Source organism: Tachysurus fulvidraco, chromosome 18, assembly GCF_022655615.1.
Source record: "Tachysurus fulvidraco isolate hzauxx_2018 chromosome 18, HZAU_PFXX_2.0, whole genome shotgun sequence".
Lineage (NCBI taxonomy): Eukaryota > Metazoa > Chordata > Actinopteri > Siluriformes > Bagridae > Tachysurus > Tachysurus fulvidraco.
In genome coordinates this window covers 20,380,250-20,399,260 of record NC_062535.1, presented here as the reverse complement: position 1 = coordinate 20,399,260, position 19,011 = coordinate 20,380,250, and the positions used below count along the sequence as shown (strand labels likewise).

The 19,011-nt window shown below is 39.7% G+C and overlaps 3 protein-coding genes across 13 annotated transcripts in view; 1 reads left to right on the top strand and 2 right to left on the bottom strand.

The window, feature by feature from the left end:
- The window catches only part of LOC113637223, a 188,580-nt gene that overhangs the window by 57,873 nt on the left and 111,696 nt on the right, over positions 1-19,011 (top strand). The gene's annotated exons all lie outside the window — the stretch shown is intronic.
- LOC113637225 (hsp90 co-chaperone Cdc37-like) overlaps positions 3,783-19,011 on the bottom strand; it is an 81,327-nt gene continuing 66,098 nt past the window's right edge. The window contains exon 5 of the mRNA XM_047802982.1: positions 3,783-4,505. Coding sequence (XP_047658938.1) covers positions 4,356-4,505 — 150 coding nt within the window. The 3' untranslated portion in view covers positions 3,783-4,355. The remainder of the gene's footprint in view (positions 4,506-19,011) is intronic.
- LOC113636961 (hsp90 co-chaperone Cdc37-like) lies at positions 4,937-18,942 on the bottom strand. 3 transcript variants are annotated; one of them, XR_007138426.1, is made up of 6 exons: positions 18,927-18,942; positions 16,649-16,930; positions 7,546-7,651; positions 7,248-7,334; positions 6,764-6,809; positions 4,937-5,024 (listed from the first exon to the last, which is right to left on the bottom strand). XR_007138426.1 is itself a non-coding variant. In XM_047802983.1 (5 exons), exons 2-5 carry the CDS (start codon positions 16,913-16,915, stop codon positions 5,018-5,020), a joined length of 426 nt encoding a protein of 141 aa, XP_047658939.1. In that variant the 5' UTR covers positions 16,916-16,930; positions 18,927-18,942; the 3' UTR covers positions 4,937-5,017. The 3 variants fall into 3 exon arrangements, 1 of the variants encoding a protein (XP_047658939.1); XR_007138427.1 differs by lacking the exon at positions 6,764-6,809; XM_047802983.1 differs by lacking the exon at positions 7,248-7,334.

The window sequence follows — 19,011 nt, the reverse complement described above, 5'->3', positions numbered from 1 at the left end:
ACGCGTAAGCGAGCTTATCAATACATGTATGATTAATAGTTCTGTTATACGGGGGGGTCTATTCTATTTTCTAGTCTCTGGTCTCCCCGCCCTGTCCATGCATGCACACACACACAGGTGCGTGGATTCTTGCCCAGAACAGAACCATATTGCTAACACTAACTGTATGCATATCATCTAATAAATTCCCTTGTGACAAAGTGGTCCTGACAGAAAAACCAATAACAAATAGATGAGTGATACAAGACACGTGACAGAAAACAAACTACCGGAACGTCTCTAATGTTCCGGCATAGAATGTCCAAGCAGGAGTACAGACAATAACCGACTACAAATCACCATGCAGACACTTGAGTTAAACACCTTCTACACTTGCTTTGAAGCTGCAGCTGAAACCTAACTATCTCCTTAAAACAATCTACACACATTACTGTAATATATTCAGATATATTTATTTCTACTTAATTTGTTATTTCTCCTTATTTTTATCCTTTTACCTTATTTTCATTCTCCATCTTAGTGTAATTTCTTATTTTCATATCAAGTACAGTCGTAGAAAGCATTTCACTATTGTTGTGCTGTGTATGATTGTTTCTGTGACAAATACAGTTTAAATTTGAACAGAGAGGTTTAAAGCAGTATATAAATTGTATAACCCCTATATCATGTTTTAGTGAAACGAGTGTCTTGTTAACAGTTATGTGCTGTTGTACTTACTGGTATTTGTTTTATTTATTTATGGACTAATTATTTGTGTCTGTCTTTTATCCTGTTCTCTTCATCAGCTGGAATCATTACACTCATCATTGTCCTTGTGTCTATAATGGTGCTGGGAGCTGTGGCTTACTCTATGTGGCGTATGTATTACCATCGAACACACATGGGTCAGTACATCATGAGGCAGCTGAGAAACAACAGGCACCATGTGGACCATGGTGCTGAGGACCACGGAGAACTGTAAATACTGCTGAAGTTAACACCCCAGTAATAATGCTGCATTCAATTAAATTTCAACTGAAGTTCTTAATTTCCAGCCTCCAGTTTGAAATCCAGAGAAATCACCCCATCAACTCAAGGAATCCTCTTTGGGAAGTCAGGAAGATCTCCTGATCTCTTGAACTCCAACTTCAGAATGTGACATTAAAATTGCTTCAGATAAATCAGCATAGAATCAAAACAGTTCTCTTTCAAGGGTACTCAATACTGTGCATTGGTATGGGGCATTGTAAGCATCATCCACGACATGTAACAGGAGGACATGCAGCAGCATTCAAGGAGCTCATCCCTTGCTGTTTCCAGAACCCAAGGGCTTCTATCAGAAGGCTAGTGTGGCTGCTTGTGTCCGCTCGCAGGAACAGGGGGGCAGATGTTGCAGACAGGGCTAGCCCAAGTTAGAGAGAGACGGTCTGAGGACTGTCATGTTTTATAGATGATCAAACAATTGGTTACAGCCCCCCTTGGGGTGGATTTGAGTCCAAAGGGTCATCATGTGTTCATGTCCACCATGCTCTCAAGGGGTTCTCCTGCCAACCCCACTATCCTCGACATTTTCAGGAGCAGACTTTTAGAGCTGTCAGTCTGCGTGAGGTTCACCTTTGGTATGTCCCATCTGTTCACCACCTACCTTGCCAATGTGCTGCTTCAGGGTTTGGAACATTTCATGAGTGCCACATAAACCCCCCACTACAAACATTACAAACCCCCACACTACCCTCCCTCACAAGGGCACAGCAATTGGCACGGCAGGTCCAGCTCTGGTTAGAGGCCAGACTGCTACCCTTAGAAAGTATTTTAGAGCATACAATTTGGGTTAACAACTTCACTTTCAGCTGTAAAGGCTAGATGATGGGTGTGTGCATGAGGGGAAGTGTGTACACTTGGGGAAGGCTTTCTTTCCTTCACCTAATGAAACTTCTGAGCTGGAAATGATTTATCTTGCATACAAAGTTAGGGCCCTTGGGAAGTAAGTATGTCTACAGCTCTAGCTAGTGTTGTAGGTCCACACAACCTTTAGTCTGCTTTGGTGGCTGCAATATGGGTAACCCCATTTATAACCCTAAAATATATAATACATAATATATAGAATATATAGCCCTATAGTGTAAACCTATTTTATTGTCTTGTAGATGCTGTAGCCAATGCTTACCAGGTGTGATGAGCCATCTTATCTCGTTTATGCCAGGGGTATAGCTTCATGCATTTACCTTTTCAGGGGCATCCCTGCACAATGTTTGTGCTGCAGTTGGCTGGTCCTGCCTGAACATATTTATCGTTTTACTGCCTGGGCATGAACAGTACCCCGGGACCGCACATCCTTGTGGATTGATCTCATATCCTTTTCTCCTGGCAGTCCCTTGTGGCAATCTCCACAGGTTAGAGAACAGACATTCCTCCCTCGGGTAGCAGCATTGGTACTGGCATTCACCGTAGCACCAATCCATGGGGCAGCATCGAGTTCCCTTGAAATCTAACCTTTCAGGTTACAGATATAACCATGTTTAACACATCGAGCTTTCCTGTAATGGGTTGGCACTCCGTCCAGGGTGTATCCTGCCTCGATGCCCGATACCGCCTGAGATACGCATAGGCTCCCCATTACCTGAGAAGTTCGGATAAGCGGTAGGAAATGAATGAATGAATAAATGATTGAATGAATGAATTAATGAATGAATGAATGTGTTCACATGAGTGTCAGACCCCAGTTCCATGGAGGTAGTTTCCATAGCGCCAAAACACTAAAACTCCTCACTAAACATCAACATGCTTTTTTCCTGTTTGTAGCTTAAACACATGGAGGTTATAAATGGTGAACATTTAATCGAATGCAGCATTAACAGTGATGCTAATGTTATCTACAGAAGATAACTCACTCATGTAACTCATTTTATTTTCACAACATAGGTTTGTATGTAGCCTTAGATTTTGTTTTTAAATGAAACTGACTATATATCACTTAATATAATATGAAGTCTGTGTGAAGTTTATTAACATTTCAGTATTTTATAGGTGTTTTAATGTGAATGTAAAACTTTAACAAAATACCTCAGGCTCAGTTTCTGCTGTTTTATCAGAAGTTTTCTGCAATTAATAAAAGAAGATTTAAGTTTTGAGTATCCAGTTGATGAGTCCCTGTAAACAGCTTTGTCATTCAGATGCATTACTGTAATTTCAGCTGTTTTCTGGTTTGATTGTTCATCATGAGGAAAAGACAAAGGAAGTGTTTATTGTTGGAATAGAGCCATAGAGAAGGTGTTTTACTGTACGGTGGAGAGATACTCAATACATCCAGAAGCTCAGAAAGCTTGAAAGTCTTTTTCTACAAACTTACAAATTACACCATAAAACATTTGAGTGTTAAAAGGGTGTTAATGATGAACCTGTCCAACAACTAACAGGCAGGAGAGAAGTTTAACTGCCAAGTGCTGTATGTAAATGTAAATGTGACCGTCTATCGTACTCAAGCGTTTAGAAGAGACACTATTTGCTTCCGTGATACGAGGTTTTAGGAAACGCTCCACCGATTAACCAGCTGAGAGTCCAGGACATTCTCACAGCTTTGAAGACTTGCACACTTCAGTGTCCCCAAAGTGCAGACCTTAAAGTCTGACTAAATTCAGCACAGAGACACAGCATTAAACACTGTTCTGAGAACAGTCTGATATCAGAGATAAGCTGTGTGTGTGTGTGTGTGTGTGTGTGTGTGTGTGTGTGTGTGTGTGTGTGTGTGTGTGTGTGTGTGTGTGTGTGTGTGTGTGTGAGAAGAGCAAACAGGTACAAAAGAGTGTGTTTACAGAAGACCTTTATTTAGCCATCACAGTTCTAGTACAAATAAAGAGGACACCAGTCTGACCCTAACATGATCATCATCATACACAAACAAGCGTGAGGTCCATGTGCACAGGAAGAGAAATAAAGCTGTACAAGCTAATGGATTATTTATGACTGATCAACACACTTTACTGATAAACCAATAGGTGCAACTACAGAGTTTATTAATAAAAGAGAACATGCTTTAATCAGCCAATCACAGCCCTGCGTTACTGACATCATGTACGAAACTATAGTAGGGTGAGTGGAAATAGCCAAGAACACCTCAGGAGGGCAGAATAAAAAATGAAATAAAAAACAAGACATGCGCACAGCCACAGCACAGGAAGCGCTTTAGTTTAGGGCGACATCTGTAGGTTTGTTTCTTGTATTTTGGGTAAATGTTCAGTTGTGAATGGAGTCATGATACTGTGTTCCAGTAGCCCCAGTTCCTGACCAGTAAATACTACTCCATGAAGCTCCCACATTTAGGTCAGACCAGAGCATTCTGGGTAATAAGGGAGAAATGTGATATTAAGGATCAGGGCTCACTGAGCATCTCCAATCTTCACTTCCTCATACTGAGGCTCCTCCTCCTTCACCTCCTTCTCCTCCTCCTTCTCTCGGTCATCGTCTGGCTGTGAATTCGGCACCCACAGACCCGAATCAATGCAGCGCTTCATGTGGTACTTCGCCTCCTACACACACACACACACACACACACACACACACACACACACACAAACACAAACACACACCTATTGTGACATGGACAAAGGAAATTGAGGAAAAACTAACCTGATCTACAGACATTAACACCTTCTCTAGAACTTCCCCAACCCTGTACATGACTGACGAGTGTAATCTCACACATGTACACGCATGCACACACATGCACACACACACACACACACACACACACACACACACACACACACACACACACACACACACACACATGCACCAACCGTGGGATCCATTTTGCTGATGGCATCTTATAACATCTGGATGTCTCTCATCAATGCACTTCTGCATTTCCTGTTTGAGGAAACACACACACACACACACACATACACACACACACACAGTGTCCTCACTGTTCAGCACACAGACACACCACTTCAGTAACTGGCGGAAACATCCCCGTGGGTCGATCTTTAGGCTGAACTGCATAACAATGGTCTGATGGGCCTGTAACGGTCTGTAATGGTCAGTTTCTGTAACACACACACACACACACACACAGACACACACACACACCAGTCATATTCACCCATAAAGTTACCTTAACACAAATAGTGGTTACTATGGCAGCCCAACTGAGTACGACTCATCAGCAAAAACTAAGCATCAAAACAATAAAACTAAATCATTAGACACTCCTCAAAAAAAGGAATAAAACATCCTGAATGGATCTCACTAACAAGACACTTCTGTTTTCACTTTAAAGCTGAGATCCTAAAAGTAAACCACAGATTAGCTTCTTATTTGTTCCTCATTAACACTGCTAACCTAACCATTATAAACACCTCGAGACGTTTTTGTCCATTAGGGGGCGCAGTTCACCATTTTTTAACCCTATGTCTCTCTGTGTTTCAGCTAGAGCAGTCCTTCTGAAATAGTGGGGCACGTCTCCCTGGGACACACGGGACAGAGCAGGAGGTATGAAGTGCAGATAACAACCCTTAAGAGACACCATGGAAAAATATTTAACAGGGATGTAAAGAAAGGCGGAGAGAGACGGAGAGAATGAGACAAACGGAAGTCTCCCGAAAGCTGACGAGGAAATATGACGAAGCGTCTGTAGCGCTTGGCTTCACAGTGACTACGGTGGGAGACGGGGAAAGACCCGTATGTTTACTGTGTCTAAAAATGTATGCAGCGGACAGCATGTCACTTGTCATTAAAGACATTACACCCCAATCACGCTGATAAGCCGCTTGAATTTTTTCAGCAGAAATGTGCCAACAATCGTCCCGCTTTGTGAACTTCAGTAAACCAGCGAGTGCTGTTAGCATCATATAAGGTGGTGTACCAAAATGCTCAGTGTAAAAAACCCCACTCCATAGCAGAGGAGCTGTACAAGGAGCTGTACTGGGACCTGGACTTGTACAAGACCACATTCAGGTCCCAGCTAAACATTGAGTTACAGTTTCATGCTTCAAACCCTGCTTCAAAAAGCTGTGCACTGCAAAACCTGCTTATAATAGCCATTAATCCTGACGTCCTCATTTTGATAAAATAAAATTTGCATAAATTGTTTTATTAATTTTGGATTTGTAGGTCGAAGTGTTTTATATATTGTGCTCCTGAGTTAATGTTGCTGATCAATTTGAATTTATTCTTATTTATTGATTATTCATTCATTCATTTTCTACCGCTATATCCGAACTTCTCGGGTCACGGGGAGCCTGTGCCTATCTCAGGCGTCATCGGGCATCAAGGCAGGATACACCCTGGACGGAGTGCCAACCCATCACAGGGCACACACACACTCTCATTCACTCACGCAATCACACACTACGGACAATTTTCCAGAGATGCCAATCAACCTACCATGCATGTCTTTGGACCCGGGGGAGGAAACCGGAGTACCCGGAGGAAACCCCAGAGGCACGGGGAGAACATGCAAACTCCACACACACAAGGCGGAGGCGGGAATCGAACCCCGACCCTGGCGGTGTGAGGCGAACGTGCTAACCACTAAGCCACCGTGCCCCCTATTTATTGATTATATTTCATTTTATTTTTCAGTAAATGGTCAAAAATGTTTACAGTTTAAATAAAGATTGCAATTCTTTTTAATTTCAGGCAAATTGATGCACTTTAAGTCTTTTCTGTTACAGAATAAAAACAATGTTAATAAAGTTATTCTTTGTAAGTTGATCTATATTTATTTTTTTATGTTTTCTTTACTTTATTTTTTTATGTTTCTATGTTTTCTTTTTCTTTTTACACTCGCAGCGAAGATTGGGGGGGAGAGGTGAAATGTTGACTTCTTCCTAAGGGAGGCGTAACAATATAATGGAGAAGCACTGAGCTAGAGGAATGATTTTTTTGGGACAAACATTTACATAACATAAAAAAGGAACAGTGGAAATGGTGAACAGGTAAACAGGAGACCAGGGGAACAGGGGAACAGGTAAACAGGTGAACAGGGGAACAGGTAAACAGGTGAACAGGGGAACAGGGGAACAGGGGAACAGGGGAACAGGTAAACAGGTGAACAGGGGAACAGGGGTACAGGTGAACGGGTAAACAGGGGAACAGGGGTACAGGGGAACAGGTGAACAGGTGAACAAGGGTACAGGGGAACAGGGGAAAAGGGGAACAGGTAAACAGGTGAACAGAGGAACAGGTAAACAGGGGTACAGGGGAACAGGTGAACGGGGGAACAGGTGAACAGGGGAACAGGTGAACGGGTAAACAGGTGAACAGACCTCCTCCACCTCCAGGTCAATGCACATGATAACCAGGTAGTTTGCAGTCTCCTCACACACCAGGTGAGGGTTATCACTGAAGCATTCCTGTACATACAGGGTTAACTACGTTACACACACTCCCTCTCACATGCTCCCTCTCACACTCTCACGCACACACGCTCTCCCCCTCACGCACGCGCTCCCTCTAACACACGCTCGCTCCCTCTCACAGACACACACACCATCCACCTCACACACATGCGCGCTCCCCCTCACACACACGCCCCCCCCCCCCCCCACACACACACACACTCACCAAAGTGCTTTATCTGTGTCTCATACTTCTCCACAAAGGTCTTGTGCTTCTTCTCTTTTTCCTCCTCTGTCTCTTCCTTCACCTCTGGCTTTATGTTCAACACACTCTAACACAAACATAAAGACAGTGAGAGAGATAGAACAGTCACAGAAACAGGTTTATATCTGAAACCCTATCGTTTATGTTTATGTTCCCTCCTGAAGGAAAGTTCCAAGTCCTGATGTTTACCTGTACAGCATCTGAGGCTCTTGATCTGCCTAATTCTGTGCATTGTGCTGCTGCTACATGTGTAGCTGATTGGAGACATGCATGAATGTCCAGATTATTAAAGTGGGCAGTGAGTGTATGGTGTGTAATGTCTGTATGGTGTATAATGTCTGTATGGTGTGCAATGTCTGTATGGTGTATAATGTATAATGTCTGTATGGTGTATAATGTATAATGTCTGTATGGTGTGTAATGTCTGTATGGTGTATAATGTCTGTATGGTGTGCAATGTCTGTATGGTGTATAATGTCTGTATGGTGTATAATGTCTGTATGGTGTGTAATGTCTGTATGGTGTATAATGTCTGTATGGTGTGTAATGTCTGTATGGTGTATAATGTCTGTGTGGTGTATAATGTCTGTATGGTGTATAATGTCTGTATGGTGTATAATGTCTGTATGGTGTGTAATGTCTGTGTGGTGTATAATGTCTGTATGGTGTATAATGTCTGTATGGTGTATAATGTCTGTATGGTGTGCAATGTCTGAATGGTGTATAATGTCTGTATGGTGTGTAATGTCTGTATGGTGTATGGTGTGTAATGTCTGTATGGTGTATAATGTCTGTGTGGTGTATAATGTCTGTATGGTGTATAATGTCTGTATGGTGTATAATGTCTGTACGGTGTGTAGAGTCTGTGTGGTGTATAATGTCTGTATGGTGTATAATGTATAATGTCTGTATGGTGTGTAATGTCTGTATGGTGTATAATCTCTGTATGGTGTGCAATGTCTGTATGGTGAATAATGTCTGTATGGTGTGTAATGTCTGTATGGTGTATAATGTCTGTATGGTGTATAATGTCTGTATGGTGTGTAATGTCTGTGTGGTGTATAATGTCTGTATGGTGTATAATGTCTGTATGGTGTATAATGTCTGTATGGTGTATAATGTATAATGTCTGTATGGTGTGTAATGTCTGTATGGTGTATAATGTCTGTATGGTGTGTAATGTCTGTGTGGTGTATAATGTCTGTATGGTGTATAATGTCTCTATGGTGTATAATGTATAATGTGTGTATGGTGTGTAATGTCTGTATGGTGTATAATGTCTGTATGGTGTGCAATGTCTGTATGGTGTATAATGTATAATGTCTGTATGGTGTGTAATGTCTGTATGGTGTGTAATGTCTGTATGGTGTATAATGTCTGTATGGTGTATAATGTATAATGTCTGTATGGTGTGTAATGTATGTATGGTGTGTAATGTCTGTGTGGTGTATAATGTATAATGTGTGTATGGAGTGTAATGTCTGTATGGTGTATAATGTCTGTATGGTGTATAATGTCTGTATGGTGTATAATGTATAATGTCTGTATGGTGTGTAATGTCTGTATGGTGTGTAATGTCTGTGTGGTGTATAATGTGTGTATGGTGTGTAATGTCTGTGTGGTGTATAATGTCTGTATGGTGTATAATGTCTGTATGGTGTATAATGTATAATATCTGTATGGTGTGTAATGTCTGTATGGTGTATAATGTCTGTATGGTGTAAAATGTATAATGTGTGTATGGTGTGTAATGTCTGTATGGTGTATAATGTCTGTATGGTGTGCAATGTCTGTATGGTGTGTAATGTCTGTGTGGTGTATAATGTCTGTATGGTGTATAATGTCTGTATGGTGTATAATGTCTGTATGGTGTGTAATGTCTGTGTGGTGTATAATGTCTGTATGGTGTATAATGTCTGTATGGTGTGTAATGTCTGTGTGGTGTATAATGTCTGTATGGTGTATAATGTCTGTATGGTGTATAATGTCTGTATGGTGTGCAATGTCTGTATGGTGTATAATGTATAATGTCTGTATGGTGTATAATGTCTGTACGGTGTGTAATGTCTGTGTGGTGTATAATGTCTGTATGGTGTATAATGTCTGTATGGTGTATAATGTCTGTATGGTGTATAATGTATAATGTCTGTATGGTGTGCAATGTCTGTATGGTGTATAATGTCTGTATGGTGTGTAATGTCTGTATGGTGTATAATGTCTGTATGGTGTGTAATGTCTGTGTGGTGTGTAATGTCTGTATGGTGTATAATGTCTGTATGGTGTATAATGTATAATGTCTGTATGGTGTGTAATGTCTGTATGGTGTATAATGTCTGTATGGTGTATAATGTCTGTGTGGTGTGTAATGTCTGTATGGTGTGTAATGTCTGTATGGTGTGTAAGGTCTGTATGGTGTATAATGTCTGTATGGTGTATAATGTCTGTGTGGTGTATAATGTCTGTATGGTGTGTTAAGTACTGTATGGTGTATAATGTATAATGTCTGTATGGTGTAATATGTCTGTATGGTGTATAATGTCTGTATGGTGTGCAATGTCTGTATGGTGTGTAATGTCTGTGTGGTGTATAATGTCTGTATGGTGTATAATGTCTGTATGGTGTATAATGTCTGTATGGTGTGTAATGTCTGTGTGGTGTATAATGTCTGTATGGTGTATAATGTCTGTATGGTGTGTAATGTCTGTGTGGTGTATAATGTCTGTATGGTGTATAATGTCTGTATGGTGTATAATGTCTGTATGGTGTGCAATGTCTGTATGGTGTATAATGTATAATGTCTGTATGGTGTATAATGTCTGTACGGTGTGTAATGTCTGTGTGGTGTATAATGTCTGTATGGTGTATAATGTCTGTATGGTGTATAATGTCTGTATGGTGTATAATGTATAATGTCTGTATGGTGTGCAATGTCTGTATGGTGTATAATGTCTGTATGGTGTGTAATGTCTGTATGGTGTATAATGTCTGTATGGTGTGTAATGTCTGTGTGGTGTGTAATGTCTGTATGGTGTATAATGTCTGTATGGTGTATAATGTATAATGTCTGTATGGTGTGTAATGTCTGTATGGTGTATAATGTCTGTGTGGTGTGTAATGTCTGTATGGTGTGTAATGTCTGTATGGTGTGTAAGGTCTGTATGGTGTATAATGTCTGTATGGTGTATAATGTCTGTGTGGTGTATAATGTCTGTATGGTGTGTTAAGTACTGTATGGTGTATAATGTATAATGTCTGTATGGTGTAATATGTCTGTATGGTGTATAATGTCTGTATGGTGTGCAATGTCTGTATGGTGTGTAATGTCTGTGTGGTGTATAATGTCTGTATGGTGTATAATGTCTGTATGGTGTATAATGTCTGTATGGTGTGTAATGTCTGTGTGGTGTATAATGTCTGTATGGTGTATAATGTCTGTATGGTGTGTAATGTCTGTGTGGTGTATAATGTCTGTATGGTGTATAATGTCTGTATGGTGTATAATGTCTGTATGGTGTGCAATGTCTGTATGGTGTATAATGTATAATGTCTGTATGGTGTATAATGTCTGTATGGTGTGTAATGTCTGTGTGGTGTGTAATGTCTGTATGGTGTATAATGTCTGTATGGTGTATAATGTATAATGTCTGTATGGTGTGTAATGTCTGTATGGTGTATAATGTCTGTATGGTGTATAATGTCTGTGTGGTGTGTAATGTCTGTATGGTGTGTAATGTCTGTATGGTGTGTAAGGTCTGTATGGTGTATAATGTCTGTATGGTGTATAATGTCTGTGTGGTGTATAATGTCTGTATGGTGTATAATGTCTGTATGGTGTGCAATGTCTGTATGGTGTATAATGTCTGTATGGTGTGTAATGTCTGTGTGGTGTATGGTGTATAATGTCTGTGTGGTGTATAATGTCTGTATGGTGTGTAATGTCTGTATGGTGTGTAATGTCTGTGTGGTGTATAATGTCTGTATGGTGTATAATGTCTGTATGGTGTATAATGTATAATGTCTGTATGGTGTAATATGTCTGTATGGTGTATAATGTCTGTATGGTGTGCAATGTCTGTATGGTGTATAATGTCTGTATGGTGTATAATGTCTGTATGGTGTGCAATGTCTGTATGGTGTATAATGTCTGTATGGTGTGTAATGTCTGTGTGGTGTATAATGTCTGTATGGTGTATAATGTCTGTATGGTGTATAATGTCTGTATGGTGTATAATGTATAATGTCTGTATGGTGTGTAATGTCTGTATGGTGTATAATGTCTGTATGGTGTGTAATGTCTGTGTGGTGTATAATGTCTGTATGGTGTATAATGTCTGTATGGTGTATAATGTATAATGTGTGTATGGTGTATAATGTCTCTATGGTGTATAATGTATAATGTGTGTATGGTGTGTAATGTCTGTATGGTGTGTAATGTCTGTATGGTGTATAATGTCTGTATGGTGTATAATGTATAATGTCTGTATGGTGTGTAATGTCTGTATGGTGTATAATGTCTGTATGGTGTGTAATGTCTGTGTGGTGTATAATGTCTGTATGGTGTATAATGTCTGTATGGTGTATAATGTATAATGTCTGTATGGTGTGTAATGTCTGTATGGTGTGTAATGTCTGTGTGGTGTATAATGTCTGTATGGTGTATAATGTCTGTATGGTGTATAATGTCTGTATGGTGTATAATGTCTGTATGGTGTATAATGTATAATGTGTGTATGGTGTGTAATGTCTGTATGGTGTATAATGTCTGTATGGTGTGCAATGTCTGTATGGTGTATAATGTATAATGTCTGTATGGTGTGTAATGTCTGTATGGTGTATAATGTCTGTATGGTGAATAATGTCTGTATGGTGTGTAATGTCTGTGTGGTGTATAATGTCTGTATGGTGTATAATGTCTGTATGGTGTATAATGTCTGTATGGTGTGTAATGTCTGTGTGGTGTATAATGTCTGTATGGTGTATAATGTCTGTATGGTGTGTAATGTCTGTGTGGTGTATAATGTCTGTATGGTGTATAATGTCTGTATGGTGTATAATGTCTGTATGGTGTGCAATGTCTGTATGGTGTATAATGTATAATGTCTGTATGGTGTGTAATGTCTGTATGGTGTGTAATGTCTGTGTGGTGTATAATGTCTGTATGGTGTATAATGTCTGTATGGTGTATAATGTATAATGTCTGTATGGTGTGTAATGTCTGTATGGTGTATAATGTCTGTATGGTGTATAATGTCTGTATGGTGTGTAATGTCTGTGTGGTGTATAATGTATAATGTGTGTATGGTGTGTAATGTCTGTATGGTGTATAATGTCTGTATGGTGTATAATGTATAATGTCTGTATGGTGTGTAATGTCTGTATGGTGTATAATGTCTGTATGCTGTGTAATGTCTGTGTGGTGTATAATGTCTGTATGGTGTATAATGTCTGTATGGTGTATAATGTATAATGTCTGTATGGTGTGTAATGTCTGTATGGTGTATAATGTCTGTATGGTGTGTAATGTCTGTGTGGTGTATAATGTCTGTATGGTGTATAATGTCTGTATGGTGTATAATGTCTGTATGGTGTATAATGTCTGTATGGTGTATAATGTATAATGTGTGTATGGTGTGTAATGTCTGTATGGTGTATAATGTCTGTATGGTGTGCAATGTCTGTATGGTGTATAATGTATAATGTCTGTATGGTGTGTAATGTCTGTATGATGTATAATGTCTGTATGGTGTATAATGTCTGTATGGTGTGTAATGTCTGTGTGGTGTATAATGTCTGTATGGTGTATAATGTCTGTATGGTGTATAATGTCTGTATGGTGTGTAATGTCTGTGTGGTGTATAATGTCTGTATGGTGTATAATGTCTGTATGGTGTGTAATGTCTGTGTGGTGTATAATGTCTGTATGGTGTATAATGTCTGTATGGTGTATAATGTCTGTATGGTGTGCAATGTCTGTATGGTGTATAATGTATAATGTCTGTATGGTGTGTAATGTCTGTATGGTGTGTAATGTCTGTGTGGTGTATAATGTCTGTATGGTGTATAATGTCTGTATGGTGTATAATGTATAATGTCTGTATGGTGTGTAATGTCTGTATGGTGTATAATGTCTGTATGGTGTATAATGTCTGTATGGTGTGTAATGTCTGTGTGGTGTATAATGTCTGTATGGTGTGTAATGTCTGTATGGTGTGTAATGTCTGTGTGGTGTATAATGTCTGTATGGTGTATAATGTCTGTATGGTGTATAATGTCTGTATGGTGTGCAATGTCTGTATGGTGTATAATGTCTGTATGGTGTGTAATGTCTGTATGGTGTATAATGTCTGTATGGTGTATAATGTCTGTATGGTGTGTAATGTCTGTGTGGTGTATAATGTCTGTATGGTGTGTAATGTCTGTGTGGTGTATAATGTCTGTATGGTGTATAATGTCTGTATGGTGTATAATGTATAATGTCTGTATGGTGTGTAATGTCTGTATGGTGTATAATGTCTGTGTGGTGTATAATGTCTGTATGGTGTGTAATGTCTGTGTGGTGTATAATGTCTGTATGGTGTATAATGTCTGTATGGTGTATAATGTATAATGTCTGTATGGTGTGTAATGTCTGTATGGTGTATAATGTCTGTATGGTGTGCAATGTCTGTATGGTGTATAATGTATAATGTCTGTATGGTGTGTAATGTCTGTGTGGTGTATAATGTCTGTATGGTGTATAATGTCTGTATGGTGTGTAATGTCTGTGTGGTGTATAATGTCTGTATGGTGTATAATGTCTGTATGGTGTATAATGTCTGTATGGTGTATAATGTATAATGTCTGTATGGTGTGTAATGTCTGTATGGTGTATAATGTCTGTATGGTGTGCAATGTCTGTATGGTGTATAATGTATAATGTCTGTATGGTGTGTAATGTCTGTATGGTGTGTAATGTCTGTGTGGTGTATAATGTATAATGTGTGTATGGTGTGTAATGTCTGTATGGTGTGTAATGTCTGTGTGGTGTATAATGTCTGTATGGTGTATAATGTCTGTATGGTGTATAATGTCTGTATGGTGTGTAATGTCTGTATGGTGTGTAATGTCTGTATGGTGTATAATGTCTGTATGGTGTATAATGTCTGTATGGTGTATAATGTCTGTATGGTGTATAATGTATAATGTCTGTATGGTGTGTAATGTCTGTATGGTGTGTAATGTCTGTGTGGTGTATAATGTATAATGTGTGTATGGTGTGTAATGTCTGTATGGTGTGTAATGTCTGTGTGGTGTATAATGTCTGTATGGTGTATAATGTATAATGTCTGTATGGTGTGTAATGTCTGTATGGTGTGTAATGTCTGTGTGGTGTATAATGTCTGTATGGTGTATAATGTATAATGTCTGTATGGTGTGTAATGTCTGTATGGTGTGCAATGTCTGTGTGGTGTATAATGTCTGTATGGTGTATAATGTCTGTATGGTGTATAATGTCTGTATGGTGTGTAATGTCTGTATGGTGTATAATGTCTGTATGGTGTATAATGTCTGTATGGTGTGTAATGTCTGTATGGTGTGTAATGTCTGTGTGGTGTATAATGTATAATGTGTGTATGGTGTATAATGTCTGTATGGTGTATAATGTATAATGTCTGTATGGTGTGTAATGTCTGTATGGTGTGCAATGTCTGTGTGGTGTATAATGTCTGTATGGTGTATAATGTCTGTATGGTGTATAATGTCTGTATGGTGTGTAATGTCTGTATGGTGTGTAATGTCTGTATGGTGTATAATGTCTGTATGGTGTGTAATGTCTGTATGGTGTGTAATGTCTGTGTGGTGTATAATGTATAATGTGTGTATGGTGTATAATGTCTGTATGGTGTGCAATGTCTGTATGGTGTATAATGTATAATGTCTGTATGGTGTGTAATGTCTGTATGGTGTGTAATGTCTGTGTGGTGTATAATGTATAATGTGTGTATGGTGTGTAATGTCTGTATGGTGTATAATGTCTGTATGGTGTATAATGTATAATGTCTGTATGGTGTATAATGTCTGTATGGTGTATAATGACTGTATGGTGTGTAATGTCTGTATGGTGTGTAATGTCTGTATGGTGTATAATGTCTGTGTGGTGTATAATGTCTGTATGGTGTATAATGTCTGTATGGTGTATAATGTCTGTATGGTGTGTAATGTCTGTGTGGTGTATAATGTCTGTGTGGTGTATAATGTCTGTGTGGTGTATAATGTCTGTATGGTGTATAATGTCTCTATGGTGTATAATGTCTGTATGGTGTATAATGTCTGTATGGTGTATAATGTCTGTATGGTGTATAATGTCTGTATGGTGTATAATGTCTGTATAGTGTGTAATGTCTGTATGGTGTATAATGTCTGTATGGTGTATAATGTCTGTATGGTGTATAATGTCTGTATGGTGTGCAATGTCTGTGTGGTGTATAATGTCTGTATGGTGTATAATGTCTGTGTGGTGTATAATGTCTGTATGGTGTATAATGTCTCTATGGTGTATAATGTCTGTATGGTGTATAATGTCTGTATGGTGTATAATGTCTGTATGGTGTATAATGTCTGTATGGTGTGTAATGTCTGTATGGTGTATAATGTCTGTATGGTGTATAATGTCTGTATGGTGTATAATGTCTGTATGGTGTATAATGTATAATGTCTGTATGGTGTGTAATGTCTGTATGGTGTATAATGTCTGTGTGGTGTATAATGTCTGTATGGTGTATAATGTCTGTATGGTGTATAATGTCTGTATGGTGTATAATGTCTGTATAGTGTGTAATGTCTGTATGCTGTATAATGTTTAATGTCTGTATGGTGTATAATGTCTGTATGCTGTATAATGTCTGTATAGTGTGTAATGTCTGTATGGTGTGTAATGTCTGTATGGTGTGTAATGTCTGTATGGTGTATAATGTCTGTATGGTGTATAAGGGCATCTACACACCAGTGCACATCCTGCCTGAGTCATGATCAGGAGTTACAAAGGGTTTAGTAAGTATGGTGTCATGTACAGGGTGCATCTTACCTTGCTGAATCCTTCCTTGCTGAGTGTATCTACGTTCCAGGGCATCTTCTTCTCCTCTCTCCGGTGCTCATCTATCTTCTTCTCCCAGCTCCTCTCCTCCTTGCGCAGCTGCTTCTCCTCATTCTTGGCCTCCTCCAGCTCCTTCTTGGCCTGCTCTGTACTCGCCCCCTCCAGCTTCTTCACCTTGCGCTGAGCCTCTGACAGCTTCTTTCTGACCTCTGACAGACTCTTCTCTAGCTCCACCCCTTTCATCTGGAAAGCCTCCATTCGCTCCAATCGAGCCTGTGTGGAATATACTGTTTAAATCTGCTACACAGTTACAGCTCAATACTACTGACTATTTTGGCTTTGTAGAAGCCAACATTCTGATTTACGTTATAAGCTTATTATTATTATTATTATTATTATAATTATTATTATTATTATTATTATTACTATTATTATTATAATTATTATTATTATAATTATTAATATTATTATTATTATTATTATTATTATTATTATTATTATTATTATTATTAGACAAAAATTTATTTTAAAAAATGCGTCCCAGGGCGTTCGTAAGCGATCAGAATTCCGACATTCCCGGTACGGAAGCTCAAAGTGGCCTTTTTTTCCCATAGACTTCCATTATAAACTTTTGAGGTTTATAACTCGGCAAGTTTTCGAGCGATTTACACCGAACTCGGACAGGTTCTTTAGGACCTTACTCCGGACCACATTTTTATTTCGGAGTTCCGACGGAATTTTCGGTTTTCCCGTAGTCGATGATCGAACATCCCATAGACTTGAATAGGGAATTCCGAAAAGTCCTCTAAGCTCTCACACACACAATACATCCAACATTAAGAATTACATGTATTACATTAATTACATTCTTAATTACATTAAGAATTACATGTTCTATGCAGTATAATAAGTAGAATCCCATAATGACTGCAGTATTGACATGAAATGTCCAAACCCTCAGTAGCCACTTTTTGCCAAAAGTATTGGCACCCCACCGAGTATTCTGGTGACGTCACTCGACACCACATGACGTCACGTGTAGCCCCGCCCCCAAAACAAGCGAAATAAAAAATTTGCACAAAATGGACATGTGACATATCAAAACACTCAGCACAAGGAAGGGAACTGCCCCACGGGTATTCTGGTCACGTCACATGACGTCACGTGTAGCCCCGCCCCCAAAACAAGAGAAATCAAAAATTTGCACAACATGGACATGTGACATATCAAAACACTCAGCACATTGAGGGGAACTGCCCCACGGGTATTCTGGTCACGTCACGTGACGTCACGTGTAGCCCCGCCCCCCAAAACAAGCGAAATCAAAAATTTGCACAACATGGACATGTGACATATCAAAACACTCAGCACATTGAGGGGAACTGCCCCACGGGTATTCTGGTCACGTCAGTTGACGTCACGTGTAGCCCCGCCCCCAAAACAAGCGAAATCAAAAATTTGCACAACATGGACATGTGACATATCAAAACACTCAGCACAATGAGGGGAACTGCCCCACGGGTATTCTGGTCACGTCACGTGATGTCACGTGTAGCCCCGCCCCCAAAACAAGCACAATCAAAAATTTGCACAACATGGACATGTGACATATCAAAACACTCAGCACAATGAGGGAACTGCCCCACGGGTATTCTGGTCATGTCACGTGACGTCACGTGTAGCCCCGCCCCCAAAACAAGTGAAATCAAAAATTTGCACAACATGGACATGTGACATATCAAAACACTCAGCACATCGAGGGGAAATGCCCCACGGGTATTCTGGTCAAGTCACATGCTCATGGCCGATCACCTCCAAAAGTATTGGCACCCTAGCGGTCCAGTAGCTTTCACAATCTTTCTGTCCACTCGCCTCCAAAATGCACCGGCCTTTGCGAATATTTGCACCGTCAAAGCCAACATCAAAGTTTGTTGCGACGAACTTTACAAATCTGTGTGTGTGTGTGTGTGTGTGTGTGTGTGTGTGTGTGTGTGTGTGTGTGCATGTAGCTGAGATCCTGCGCAGGAATGATGAGCTCACACATGTGATGGTTCTGTACAGAAAGAAAACACAGAGACCCCAATCTGAGACAGACTCGCAGGGTAAACACTCCATCACTGATACACTCCTAATCTGCCTTCTGATTGGTTGAGTATGTTAGGTGTGTTGTCACTGGCTGAGACCGGTATAGTGTGTTCTGATTGGTTGATCACATTTCTGTAATGTTTGCTGATTGGATGTATCAGTGAGTCCTGTGACGTCGTATCACCTGATTGATTTCTCAGCGTTGGGAGATGACAGCCATTGGGACCAAGCTGAGCTGAGCACAAGTGTACTGCAGGATGAAGAAAAGC